The following is a 9,946-nucleotide window of genomic DNA, read 5'->3' on the forward strand; positions in this document are numbered from 1 at the left end:
CACTGAGCGTATAGCGAAGTGTGCGCTCGATTAATATCTGTCGCTGAGCCGCGGGTGGAGTCGTTGCACGTTTTGGGATCGGTTTAGAACAACAAGTAGGTGAAAGAATAGAAATCGAACGTGTACTAGCTTTTGGCACATGCGCATTTGGAATTTGACCTCGGAAACGTTTCATTCAAGCGTCGTCGCGCAATGAGTACAAACGCGAGCTTGGAGTAAAAATTTAGCTCGTCTGGCAATAAAATATACATTTTACTCTTTTATCCTCATTGCACATAAAAAAAAACCTGAGTTATACCAGTAACGAGGTCTCATCGGGGGAATTTATTATCGTGTTTTTTGTAACATCTGGAGTGAAGAGTGCTTTGACCATTTGTTTTTAAAGGTAATCATTAGCTAAGTAGGCTAACATGATGTGTTTTGCTGTTGTTTATCATAGATAATGAAACATAAATAAGTAAATAATCCCAATTTCAAGCAATTTATTACAATAGTGTAAGAGAGAATTTGATAATATTATGCTTTTACTTGTATAAAACTGCCATTTAGCTCAGTTAATTTGGAGTAGACTTTTATAAGTGGCGTCTTGACTTAGTGGTTTATGAATGTCTGTCTTGCTGGGTTGTGATATGATAAGGTATGCACAACTTCACTTCATACTCTTTTCCAAGTAAATGTAAAGAATGTATTCTAAAAGGACTAAATGTCCCACTTTATTTTCCTTTATATCTTTTTAATCTATTGCATTCGCAATTATTTGAAGTCCTTTTAAAATCTAATATTATGAGCTTCGTGCAAACTGAGCTGTGTGGTCTAATATTTCCCTCTCTGGTTTCAGATGAGCGGGGAATCGGACGCCAACAAGGAGTTTGTGGAGCAGCTGCGAATGCAGGAGCTGTACGGGCAGAGAAATGCAGACGGCTCGGATCCGTACACCTACACTGATCCAGTGGACGGGACAGTGTATGACTGGGACCATGAGAAAAAAGCCTGGTTCCCTAAGGTACGACCTGTGTTCATCTATGTGTCGGCACTGAAAGACTGAGTTGAGTTTGACTTTATTGGACGTAATAAAAAAAATAAACAAAAAGTTTTATACAAAGAAAATACAGTTAAAACAAAAGAACATTATACATTAAGATTATTTTTGATGCTGTTTTGCTGCACTCTACGTTTCAGTTCTCCGTTATTGACTATTATAAAGTCATATTTAGCACCCTTTTTTGTTGATTTTGTAATATAAAGTCATCTATCCCCAAAGTTTTACACATTATGATCCAAATGGGCATGAACTAGTATGAGATTTGGATCATTTTTGACAGCTTTTGTGTGGGTTTTAAATTGACATGACAAAAAAAATGACATGATCTAATTGCTTGTGTTTAAAACAAACAAAAAGTAAATTTTATCTGCCATTATTTCTCTTGTATCATATTATATACATATATAATCCATTCCCTAACATTCTTGTATATTCTGTATAATCTGGGCATACAGCTCCCATATTTATATTTATATTTATACACAATATCTATATCTCTTTGCTATAACCCCTTATAGTCCACACATACATAGTCTTGTACATCTGTAAATAAATATTTATATCTCGTAGAGCACTTCTGGATAGATGCAAACTATATCTCGTTGCTTGTACGTACCTGTGACAGTGCAATGACAATAAAGTTGAATTCTGTTCTATTCTAAAAATACTTTTATTGCACATTACTGAAGCTACAGTATTATTGTCTAGGGCATTGTTTTGATTTTGAGATGTAGACTAAACATTCAAATTCGTCTGTATCAGTTTTTAGGTGTTAATGATGGACAATATACTCTTTTGCCTTTATGCTAATAAAATACTATCACCGTAAGGATAATTAGTACAATAATTTGCTCAGGTGAGACTGCAGTCTCACCTTAAGTTACAGGCTGCTGGTTGCCTACTATAACTTAAAGCTAAAATATTTATGATGTATTTATCCTCCAGTATTTATTACAAATTCTGACACGAAAAGGGACACTAAAATCCAGATGGAGGCATATTGTAATGTGACTTCTCTGTCTGTCTGCTTTATAAAACATTTTTAACCACTGATCAATATGTTTTGTTAAATTGTTTTAGCAGTAGTCTGAATATTTCTTAATTTTTATTTTTAGATTGAAGAAATTATGTCATATTGTTCAATTTATTGTGAGATCGTAAAACTTTACTTTGGTGTTTTATTAGTGTAGGAATCTCATACCAACCCATGTCAGCCTCATAATATCGTAATATTTTTTCTATTGCAAACCATAAGAAATAGATCTACACCAAATGTGATAAAAGTTTAAACATCTAAAAGCATTGAATGCTCATGTCTTCTGTGTTTTCTTTCATTTGTTTGTTTCTCAAAATGTTACTTTGAGCATTTGAAATTATCCACAAAACTTTTTTCTTCAGATTTCTTTGTTAGTGTTAAGCAGGTCTGCCTTGTTTCTATAGATAACAGAGGACTTCATCGCAGCCTACCAGGCGAACTATGGCTTTACTGAGGAAGGAGATCCAGGTGCAAAGAACGTGGCGCAGAGCGTCTCTGAGCCTGTGGCTCCTGAATCAAACAGCAAGCTGCCAGAAAAGGAGAAATCAGTCAATCCTGCCCCAAGCCCTGCCGCAGAGCAGCAAGAGAACTCTGCTAAAGAAGCCAAGCAGAAAGGGGAGAAAAGGAAAGCAGAGCCAGGTACAGCCTGCTGACTTTTCCAGCTTACACTGAGATAAAACTGTTGAGATATTATTAGTTATTTTGCTTGTCTTCTGATCAGAATCACTGCTTTTTTTTAAAAGAACATTTTTCCCTGTATTTGTAGGATGGTTTGATATCGAAGAGGACAAAAACACAAATGTCTATGTATCAGGTTGGTACCTTCAAATATAGAGCAGCTAACTCTGTTTACTCTGTCACTTTCATGCTCTAACCTTCATCTTTTTCGTCTTCCTCCTCAGGTCTGCCTCCCGATATCAGCCCTGATGAGTTTGTTGAGCTGATGTCCAAGTGCGGCATCGTGATGCGGGACCCCATCACTGAAGAGTACAAAGTGAAACTCTACAAGGACAAAGACGGGAACCTGAAAGGCGATGGCCTCTGCTGCTACCTTAAGGTTAGTCTGTCTTTCTGCTTGAATTACAATGACTTTACAAGTTCAATGCATCTCTATCTAAGCTTGTTCATGTAAAATAAAGCTCACCCTGTAGCACAATAAATGTCTCTGTGAGGTTTATTATTCTGCACTCACAAAGATGTTTTTTAACTGTGTTACAATCAATAAAAAGCAGAACATAAAGTGCACAACTGGTTGATACTCATTGAATAAAAAAATACATGGAGCTCATTGTTTCTGGTTCACTGCTCAATACAATTAATGTACAGAGATGTGTTGTATTGGTCTTTTAAAATTGAACTATTCCGTTAATCTGTCTCTGCAGAAAGAGTCGGTGGCTCTGGCTGTGCGTCTGATTGATGAGTCAGAGGTCAGAGGTTATAAACTCCATGTGGAAGCAGCTCGCTTTGAGCTAAAGGGCCAGTATGATGCCAGCAAGAAGAAGAAGAAAAGCAAAGATTACAAAAAGAAGATGCACCAGCAACAGAAGTAAATTCAATCTTTCTCTTTATTAAACTTCTTTCATTGAGAGTCTGCATTTTGGCACTCTGTGTCAGTTTAGCTGATATTATAGCATTTTTAACCCTAGAAAATTTAAATATTAGAGTTAGTGAGTTTTAGTATGTTAGCATATTATGTCTGTGCACATTTACTGTAAGCATTCTTAGATAAATCCAGGTGCAAGAGGCTAATATTAAGCAGATTTATGGCTGTGAGTAAAGTTTACTGCTTGTTTAGTTTGGTCCACATGAATAAAAATATATTTTTTATATACAGTGTTCTAAAATTAGCTGTTTAAGTAGAATGCATACAGTAGCAAAATAATACAGAAACCTGTACTACATAGTGTTCCTATGAAAACTGGACAAGTCTGGAATAAGCACAGAAAAATTATTTTCGTATAATATTCCTTATTCTAGTTTACTTATCTCAGTCAGGATCTTAGTTTATATCATAAGTTATGGAGATGTTGGTTTAGAAACTTCAGAAATGTAGAAATAAGAAATGTTTAGGAACTTTGTTGTTCGCTGTGTTCCACAAATAATTCCCCCTTTCTCTTTAACATCCGGGTCAAACGGATGACTTAAGTTCTTGTTTGGTTCCAACAGACAGCTGGACTGGAGGCCCGAGAAGCAAGGAGAACTCAGGAAGAGGCACGAAAAAGTTGTCATCATCAGAAACATGTTTCATCCCAGCGACTTTGAGGTGCAGAAAAGAAATACTTTCACACACACACACACACACACACACACACACACACACACACACACACACACACACACACACACACACACACACACACTCATGTATATTTTCCTTTGTACACACATTGAGTTTTTTGGAAACCTGTTTGTGGTCTGTTTCAGGAAGACCCGCTGGTGCTGAATGAGTATCGTGAGGATCTACGGACAGAGTGTGAGAAGTTTGGTGAAGTCAAGAAGGTCATCCTGTTTGATGTGAGTTTCTTCAATAGTTCAAAGCTTTGGATTAATTCACTCATACAGGGAAAAAAAGCAAAAACAGTGGTTATAGAGTGTTTTTGCTGCAGAGACATCCGGACGGTGTTGCGTCAGTTGCGTTCAAGGAACCAGAGGAAGCCGATGCTTGTATTCTCTCATTTAACGGCCGCTGGTTTGGAGGACGGCAGCTGTCTGCTCAGCTCTGGGACGGAACCACAGACTATCAGGTCAGATTTTACATTTTTCATCACCTTTATCATACGTTTTGGGTTAAAGAAGAGTTTTTTATCATAATTAAAATTTTTCATATAGAATGCTATTTTTTGTCATTTTCTTTTCTTTTGTCTTTTCAAATAATTGGATCTTCATCATGTTGTGTCTGCAGCAGTTAAAATATTTGACAGCTGTGAGATTTTTTCGTGTTGACATCAGTGCCTTGCAAAAAGTTGAATCCACAATTTGCCACATTACAAATATACATTTTGCTTTACATTTTACAATGGAACAATACAAAGTAATGCGTAGTTGTAAAGTGGTTGCATTTGTATTGATCCCCCTTTACTCTGCTTCCTCCAAATAAAGCCCATTTCAGCAAGCTACTTCTTTGCACATTACCCAGTATCATTCTGGGACATAGCAGCTGGTCAGATTTGATGGATGCAGAGCAATCTTGGAAGATAAACTGTTAGAGTTTGTGAAAGAGTTAAGAAGAGGTTCTTTTAAATATCTTTTTCATCCAATCTATTAAAATCGTTGGCAAGACGCTGCAGTCTGTCTGGTAAATCTTTGTTCTTTTTTGTTCATTCATATAAAAATGACAACTGAAAAAAATCCCAGATGAATAGAAAAACACACCTTGAGGACTGAGATAAACGCTTTGCTCTGATGGATTCGGTGTTGTGTTTTTGCAGGTTGAAGAGACGTCGCGTGAGCGCGAGGAGCGGCTCAAAGGCTGGTCTACGTTCTTGGATGGAGCAGATAAGGAAACGCAGAAAAACAGCGGCAGCAAACCAGCAGAGAGCAACACAGAACCCAGTGAGTCCACCAGTGCCACAGAACCCCAGCAAACAGAACCGCAGTCCTCAGAGCAACAGGAGGAGCAAGTGAACTCTACTGATAGCAGCCTGGCAGGAAGTGATAACGAGGACGTCTAGGCACTGACGTCTTCATTTCCCAGGGAAACACTGAGGTAGTCCTGCTTTGAAGGGAAGAGTGGCAATGTTTGTTGCTGAAGAAACTCTGATATGGACAGTTTTAGCTGTTTTGTAATGTAGAAAAATAAAAAGAATATTTTTTCTGCCCTATTTTCATCATTTCTGTTTTCATTGTAGAAATTTTCTTTAAATTTTAGTCTTGTTTGTATATATTTGTGTTCCTAAAATATCAGTAACTAAAATCTCACACCAGCTTAACATCACCCTTGTGTTTGCAGTGATGTGTGATGCAAGCAAAAAGAAAAACTGTAAGTGTTTGCGTACCTTCAGGACTTCTTGAAAAATCTCAAAAGAACATCACAGGAATTCATGATCATGCCAAAAACATGGTTCTCATTGTATCGCCCCCACTTACACGAGTGAAGATATAAAGAGGGACTGTTAGCTTGGTGAGGATTTATCACATACAGCACATCTGGCCTGAATTAAAGCCCTAACACAAAGCACACATCTAAATAAATGCTTTGTTTGGTGTAAAACAGAAACAGATCTGTGTTTTTTATTTTATTTTACAGAAGAAATTTAAAATCAGCACTTTAGCTGTTTTGAACATCTGCAAAGCTTCAGAAATGAACATTGATTATTTAACAAAATCACTGAATAACTACAACTTTTCTCTCTTTTTGAGGCTATTTAACCTGCAGGTGGCATTACATAATTAGGAAGACAGAAGATCTAGAATAATGTAGGTTATTCTAGATCTGTTTATTAAACAGATAAACACAGACATGTGTTTATCTGTTTAATAAAGCGGATTTGATCAAAGTAGTGATCAAAAGAATGCTGAGTCTTTGGAGATGAAAAGGACAAAGGATTGATTCATGCTGTGGAACTGTATCATAAACTTCGGCTCAAGTCTCAGACAGCAGTTAAAGCAACAAAACCAGCTCTAAATTCTCTACATGCAGGTAATTTTTTGTGGATTTTCTGATTTTAAGTCGGAATACAACCTTGTGTTTAAAAATAAAGAAAAAGTTTTGGTTTTCTGTTTTTTTATGAATCAAATCTGTATTACTAATGTGGTTGCAGGTCCTGAGTCGACTGATTAAAGAAAACCTGCCTCACCACTAGGGAGCACTGTAACTCTGTCATTTACAGTTTTTAAAACCACAAATTTAGAAAATATTCCATGTCTCATTTTATATAAAAATGAGGTTTTGATATTCTTAGTTAGAGTCTACAGCTCAGAGATGAAAACAAACAAATATAAAGAGGATGGTAGTTTGATACTTTTAGTTTTTGAATTTAGCATGGAAGACATTCTCCATTAAGACACATAAAGGTTCTCTTTAATTAGACTTTTCTTTCTTTGGGAGCTGATTTTATTTGCAGATCTTTAGTCACCTTTTTCCCAGGAGGTCTTGCAGTACTTCTCAGCTTTCAAGTGTGTGTGGAGAGTACTGCAGATCATCTGTAGAGTTTAATTTCAGTTTATTGGGTCTTCGCTCTAGGGATATTTTGTGTATTTTTAAAAAAATATTTTCTCTTTGTTCAGCAGCAGCTTGCTATAGAGATTCATTTCTAAGCCTATGCAGGTATTGTTATTGTTGAGGTTGTGATTGCACCACTCTAGTTAGTGAAATCTGCTGGTTTTGCTTTGGTGACTGACAAGCTTAGAGGTTCTGGTTGTAACTGAGAATGCACCAATGTTGATGTTGATGTTTACTATAAACTAAGGTTGTTGTTTTTTTTTATCTGCCTCTATGTTGTTATTCTGGAGAGGTTGCTTGAGGTTTATTAGTGTAATAACAAGGGAAAGTAGAAGTTTTAGCTTTGTAATTCCTACACCAACACACCCAAAAAGTAGCCTAAAGGTTGAAGAAATTTAAAGGGGCGGTATTGTGTAAAATCGACCTTTTCGAGCTTTACATCATGTTATAATTTTATTCCTTCATCAAAAGCATATCTTAAGTGTTGGCTTGATTCTTTCATGCATGTTTGAGAAATCCGTTTATCTCAATGGCAACAATTCAGCTGTCCAAAACGCTTAAGTGGACCTAGCTCCGCCTTCCAGACCCAGCTCCTCCTCAGAGCTGCAATTTCCAAGAGCAGCGCTCCGCCACTTGGCTCCTTCAGACTAGCCAGCAGCAATTAGCAAACACCTGGAATAACTGCACATTTGCTGAGTTCATCATACAAGCTACTTCTCAGTTTATTGCTGGTAAAAAATGTTGTTAAAGGGTTAATAGAGGAGCCATGTTGTGATGACTTCCTGAAGACGGAGTTTCAGATAGAGCAGAGATTTTCTAAAGAGACAGAGACCCAATTTCAAGGTGTTAAATCAGGAAGTCAAATTTCTTTTAAGTCATATTTCATATATATATAATTTTTACAGCAACTGGCAACTGAATATAACATGATTATGCTATAAAATGTCATTTTGTGCCTGGGAGAAACATAATGCTGCCCTCTTAACATGTTAGCTGTGTTAAAAATGACAAAAAACTGCTTAGTGAGTTTGGAGACAAGAGTTTTAGAAGTTTTCATAAATTAGGAGGATTCCACATAAACAAGGAATTCATAAAAATGTATTGGTTTCTAATATCTTTATTGAAAACCAAGACATTGGTTGGAGACAATGTTTCACTACATTGAGAAACATGGTCTTGAGTAGTTTGTTAAATTATTGTGAAAAATGACACTTTCAACAGTTCAAGCTTGAAGAACTTTGACAAAACTCTTCTCAGACTAAAATCTGTGAAAACACCAACCCCACAGTGAAGAACCCACATTTACTGCAATTACAGCTGAATGTCTATTTGGGTTCATCTCTGCCAGCGTGGCACATGCTGCACGCCTTGTGAAAAGAGCTAAATGTTGAGACCACTGTGTAGGCCTCTCTCTGAACTAGCTCAAGACTTTATTGCTTATTTTTAAGAGTAACAACGACGTGGCACAATCATATTTGCTTGATTTGTTGCACCTTTTAAACTCCATCCAGAGATTTTAAGGTCCACAAATCAAATGTTATCAGACACTCCCAGATTGTGGCTGAAGAGCAGAAGTGACCGACATTTCTCAGAGGTTGAGCCAAAGCTATGGAAAAGTCTTAGTTTTACATCTGGAAAACATAGACTTTTAATCATTTTAAGTTTCTTTTAATGACCCACTTCTACACTTTGGCTTTTAGTTCTAGTTGAACAAATTATTTTAGTTTTTATTGTGCTAAATGTTGTACTTATTTAATTAATTTTACTACTCTGTTTTATTGTTTTTATTCTACTGATGGTTTACCCCACGAGAAACACTTAGGTTAACTATTTTACATGTGCTACAGCGATTGCCTTTGACTTGACTTTCCCTCTGCTGCTGAAGTAAAACATCCCCACAGCATAATGCTGCTGTCATCATTTCATCAAAGTTGTGCATGTTGTGTTTGGGTGATGTGTTTTGTTAGTTTTCTTTTTAAGTAAAAAACTTTAACAAACATGGCAGAAACACAAGAAAAATCTTAATGCTTGGTTTCCATGAGCTGGAATACTAAGAATGTGGTTTCATTATTTTGCAAATTTTGCTGCACGTTGCTGAGTAAAGTTTATTTATAAAATGCTGCACGTCATAAATCATATAAATCATTTAAGGTGCACATAAGTCTAAAGAAGCAAAGTAAAATTTAACACTGAACTGAACCAATAGTAAACATGGAGGCTCACATAAAATTATCGTAATGCCATTTTATGTCGTTTATAAAACTTCTTCCCTTCTTCTTTGTTAAAAATATGCAACTTTTTGCAGGGTAATGTGGCTCAGACCTCAAAGTGCAATATAGCATAACTGCTAACGTCAGTGGGAAGCATTTCTTTATTAGCCTCACAGGGTTATTTGTTTATGTTTTCAGCTGTTCTTCATGCATTGAAAAACGTTGGCTCTGTCGCAACCAGTTCTCTTTTGTAAATTAGACCCCCTGATTCCCTAAGAATTTACTTGGAACAATCGAGCATATACACATCCACTAAGCTTGTGATGTACAAATGGGTCTTACATGATGCAGAAAGTTCAGCTGGGCCAAGAGCGCCATAAATGACTTTGAACACTATGTTCTCTTGCTTTCAGTAAACCGTAGCAACAACAACACAGCTTTAAAATACAGCAACGACATATGAGTCAACAAGGAGGTGCAGACAGGGAATGATATGG

General features: G+C 36.6%; 1 protein-coding gene across 2 annotated transcripts; it reads left to right on the top strand.

Annotated features, from left to right (window-relative positions):
• The first annotated feature begins 12 nt into the window (after nucleotides 1-12).
• Nucleotides 13-6,956, top strand: htatsf1 (HIV-1 Tat specific factor 1). Of its 2 annotated transcripts, none has more exons than XM_023342343.1 (10): nucleotides 13-95; nucleotides 839-1,003; nucleotides 2,483-2,717; nucleotides 2,845-2,892; nucleotides 2,981-3,135; nucleotides 3,461-3,624; nucleotides 4,245-4,341; nucleotides 4,503-4,592; nucleotides 4,685-4,822; nucleotides 5,507-6,956. In XM_023342343.1, exons 2-10 carry the CDS (start codon nucleotides 839-841, stop codon nucleotides 5,747-5,749), a joined length of 1,335 nt encoding a protein of 444 aa, XP_023198111.1. In that variant the 5' UTR covers nucleotides 13-95; the 3' UTR covers nucleotides 5,750-6,956. The 2 variants fall into 2 exon arrangements, with proteins under 2 accessions (XP_023198111.1, XP_005806041.2); XM_005805984.3 differs by lacking the exon at nucleotides 13-95 and adding an exon at nucleotides 154-385 and having other exon boundaries at nucleotides 5,507-6,954.
• The last annotated feature ends 2,990 nt before the right edge of the window (nucleotides 6,957-9,946 follow it).

Source organism: Xiphophorus maculatus, chromosome 11 (genome assembly GCF_002775205.1).
Source record: "Xiphophorus maculatus strain JP 163 A chromosome 11, X_maculatus-5.0-male, whole genome shotgun sequence".
Classification (NCBI taxonomy): Eukaryota; Metazoa; Chordata; class Actinopteri; order Cyprinodontiformes; family Poeciliidae; genus Xiphophorus; species Xiphophorus maculatus.

Excerpts from the sequence above, each read along its gene's own strand:
- htatsf1 (XM_023342343.1), top strand. The coding sequence starts at position 839 with ATGAGCGGGGAATCGGACGCCAACAAGGAGTTTGTGGAGCAGCTGCGA. Across the intron at positions 1,004-2,482 it reads AAAAAGCCTGGTTCCCTAAG|ATAACAGAGGACTTCATCGC; the intron begins GTACGACCTGTG and ends TTGTTTCTATAG. Across the intron at positions 3,625-4,244 it reads AAGATGCACCAGCAACAGAA|ACAGCTGGACTGGAGGCCCG; the intron begins GTAAATTCAATC and ends TGGTTCCAACAG.